General features: G+C 49.2%; 1 protein-coding gene across 1 annotated transcript in view; it reads left to right on the forward strand.

Annotated features, from left to right (window-relative positions):
- Positions 1-3,668, forward strand: part of LOC106940328 (echinoderm microtubule-associated protein-like 6) — a 38,891-nt gene that overhangs the window by 12,354 nt on the left and 22,869 nt on the right. Inside the window, exons 7-14 of the mRNA XM_015023048.1 lie at positions 512-585; positions 743-870; positions 1,149-1,286; positions 1,500-1,641; positions 1,843-1,957; positions 2,204-2,413; positions 2,502-2,669; positions 3,513-3,619. Coding sequence (XP_014878534.1) covers positions 512-585; positions 743-870; positions 1,149-1,286; positions 1,500-1,641; positions 1,843-1,957; positions 2,204-2,413; positions 2,502-2,669; positions 3,513-3,619 — 1,082 coding nt within the window. The remainder of the gene's footprint in view (positions 1-511; positions 586-742; positions 871-1,148; positions 1,287-1,499; positions 1,642-1,842; positions 1,958-2,203; positions 2,414-2,501; positions 2,670-3,512; positions 3,620-3,668) is intronic.

Here is a 3,668-nt window from a genome sequence, read left to right on the forward strand (position 1 = left end):
GCAGAGACGGCTGCATCCGGCTCTGGGACGTCGACTTCAAACCCGTCACCAAGATCGACCTGAGGGAGGCCGAGCAGGGATACAAGGGTAACTACAGAGAACAAACTACACAGGAGCAAACTACAGAGAACAAACTACAGTTACATGTTAGTTTTTCCTGGATTAAATGAGTTCCCACATCATAATGCTGCCTCTGCCATTCTGCATCATTTAGTTCTTTTATTTAACTGATTATTTCATATAAACTCTTTCATGTCTGGGTTTTATTTTTAATGTAACTTTTTTTCATAACGTGATGCAATAACATTTTTTTCTGGTCACTTTTTATGATCTGGTGTAGAACAATTTCCAAGTTTAACAGAAATCATGAGAAAATAACTGAACAGTAATTTCTTTCAGTCAGTTGTAACTTTATTATAAAAGTTAAACTCATATATTATCCTGGTTTCGTTCTGATTAATGAACTCGGATCTGATCCGTGTTTCCTCCTCTTCCTCCCTGTCTGGTCCAGGTCTGTCCATCCGGAGCGTCTGCTGGCGAGCCGACCGGATCCTGGCAGGAACTCAGGACAGCGAGATCTTTGAGGTGAGGAGGAACCGGAAACGTGTTTCAGGAAAAATGTTTTATTCTGGTTCGCTCAGCGTCTCTAATGAACAAACTGTAGCCATTAATGAAAAGTTTATGAAGATTAATGTAGATGTATTTATCAGCAACAGTGTTCATGTGTTCATCCGGTAAGCAGGTGATGGTGCGAGAGCGCGACAAGCCGCTGCTCATCATGCAGGGTCACAGCGAGGGCGAACTCTGGGCTCTGGACGTTCATCCCAAAAAACCTCTGGCTGTAACCGGCAGCGACGACCGATCCGTCAGGTGAGAAACGATGTCATACTGGGAGCCGCCCAGTAACACCAGTACTGCACTGGGGGCAGAGTTAGAATAGTTATAATAGAAATATAATCTACTGTCCCTCAGTGGGGAAATGCAGGTTGACCAGCAGCAAAGTGACAAACATATGAAGGTGAAAATATAAAAACTAAAGATAAACGGGAAAATACGGCATGAGAAAAATAATTTTATAGTGGAGAGCCACACGAAGCTGTGCGTTGTGTGTGTGTGTGTGTGTGTGTGTGTGTGTGTGTGTGTGTCAGGTTGTGGAGCCTGGTCGACCACGCCCTCATCGCGCGCTGCAACATGGAGGAGGCGGTCCGCAGCGTGGCGTTCAGCCTGGATGGATCCCAGCTGGCTCTGGGGATGAAGGACGGATCCTTCACCGTGCTGAGAGTCAGGTGAGCCAGATGCTGTGGCCCCGACCCGGACTGGGCCCCCAGAACCTGACTGGGCCCTCTGACCTGGAGCGGATGCTAATGTTTATCCTGTGATGCTAACCGGATGCTAATGTTTATCCCGTGATGCTAACCGGATGCTAATGTTTATCCTGTGATGCTAACCGTATGCTAATGTTTACCCTGTGATTCTAACCCGATGCTCCGCCCACTCAGGGACATGACGGAGGTCGTCCACATCAAGGACAGGAAGGAGGTGATCCATGAGATGAAGTTCTCTCCAGACGGGGCGTATCTAGCTGTCGGCTCCAACGACGGCCTGGTGGACGTTTACGCCGTCGCCCAGAGATACAAGAAGGTCAGGAAGCCTTAGCAGGAAGTGATGCTGCACAGACAGAGACGATACAGAAATATAAAAGCCAACCAGACAACTAGATTAAAATTCATGCAGTCCAGTTATGTGGTTCACTTTGTCAGATGTTAAAATGTTTTCTGCTGGAGGAAACCCAGCAGTGGCTGAATCCCTGACTGGCAGCCATCTTTCCTCTGACTGGTTCAGGTGGGAGAATGCAGTAAATCCACCAGTTTCATCACACACCTGGACTGGACTGTGGACGGGAAGATCCTGCAGAGCAACGACGGAGCTGGAGAACGCCTCTTCTACCGGATGCCCAGTGAGTCTGGACAGAGTAAAGACTGGATCAATCCGATCGATCTGATCAGATCAATATCGTCAGATCAGAATCTGTAGAGTTGATCCATCCTTCTCTACTTCACCGATCGATCAGGTTCCGAGTCGTTTCTTCCTGCAGATGAAAGTCAGCCGTTTTCTTTCTGTCTGGTTTCTATGGATGATGGTTATTGATCGTTTCCATGGCAACAGCAGCATTTGTGGAGATCTGCTTTCCTTCCTCCTGCAGTGGGGAAACCCATCACCAACGAGGAGGTTAAAGGTCAGCGCTGGGCCTCCTGGAGCAGCGTCCTGGGGTCAGAGGTCAGCGGCATCTGGCCAAAGTACTCTGACTCGACGACTGTCAACGCGGTGGATGCCAACCTGTCAGCCGGCGTCCTGGTGTCCGGGGACGACCTGGGCCTGGTGAAGCTGTACCGCTTCCCCTGCCTGCGGAAAGGTCGGCTGCTCCGCCTGCGGCTTCACTTTGCTTTGCTTCGCTTCGCTTTGCTTCACTCTCAACAATCTGCCTCTCGTTTGCCTCCAAGGAGCCAAATTCAAGAAGTACCTGGGCCACTCGGCGCACGTCACCAACGTCCGCTGGTCCAGCGACCTGCAGAGCGTCCTGACCACCGGCGGAGCCGACCACGCCCTCTTCCAGTGGCGCTTCCTGCCGGAGGACGGGACGGGCGGAGCGCCGGATGGAAACACAGCAGGTGGGACAGGAAGGACAAACTACCTGATCGTTCCAAGATCCAACAGGATCGATAATCCCAAACCTTCAGAGGGAGTTTTAACGACGACTGAACATTTCCAGAGCTTTACTGGGAGTAAATTAATGAAACATCACCATGGTTACTCAGAAAACATATGAATGTAAAATATGTCTGGGTTTGGTTCTGGATGTATGTGAGGAAAACCCAGTTTTTCAGAAAACGATGCAGAATATATGAGTTCTGTGAGCAGAACTTTAGGAGAGCGTTTGGCCCACAGGGGGCGCTGGTCGAGTTCTTAGGGAGTTTATTTATCGCCAACTGGTTGTTTTCATTGTTTCATTAAGACGTTCGGGTCGGTTCTGTTTGGAACAGGACCTTTACATGGGTTCTGACGGACCGGACCGGGTCAGGTTCTGTCTGACCCGGTAGAACTCTGCGGTCGATGTGAAGCATGTTGACTGTAAACAGGAGAGGAACCAGAACTCCTGAGCTGATGCGTCTCAGATCAGAGCAGTAAAACTGAAGCAGGCGAAACTAAAAACGTCCAGAAAGTTTTCACTGATATTCTGTCATTTGAACGGATTTTATTCTCCGACCAACTGATTCAGGTTCAGTTGGTCTGATGTGAATCAGTTTGAATTCACATGTAATTCAAACCGTCATGAAAACGATGAAGACGTTCAGACAGTATGTTACGTCTCTGACGTCATAAGTTACTGTAATAACCAACCCAAACTAGTCCTGTCTAATGGAACATGATGTCACTGAAACCTGTTAAAAGGACATGAGCACAGAGGTCAAAGGTGAAGCCACTCAGAGAATCCGTGTCTCTTTGTCGCTCAGAGAGTCTCGGTGACTCCAACAGTGAAGAGTCGGACAGCGACGCCTCCGACGTCCCGGAGCTCGACTCCGACATCGAACAGGAAACGCAGATCAACTACGAGCGGCAGGTGAGAATCTGACCTCTGACCCTGACCTGACCCGACCCGATCTGACCTC

The sequence above is a fragment of the Poecilia latipinna genome, unplaced genomic scaffold (assembly GCF_001443285.1).
Source record: "Poecilia latipinna isolate Pla-1442-1.1 unplaced genomic scaffold, P_latipinna-1.0 Scaffold3182, whole genome shotgun sequence".
NCBI lineage: Eukaryota > Metazoa > Chordata > Actinopteri > Cyprinodontiformes > Poeciliidae > Poecilia > Poecilia latipinna.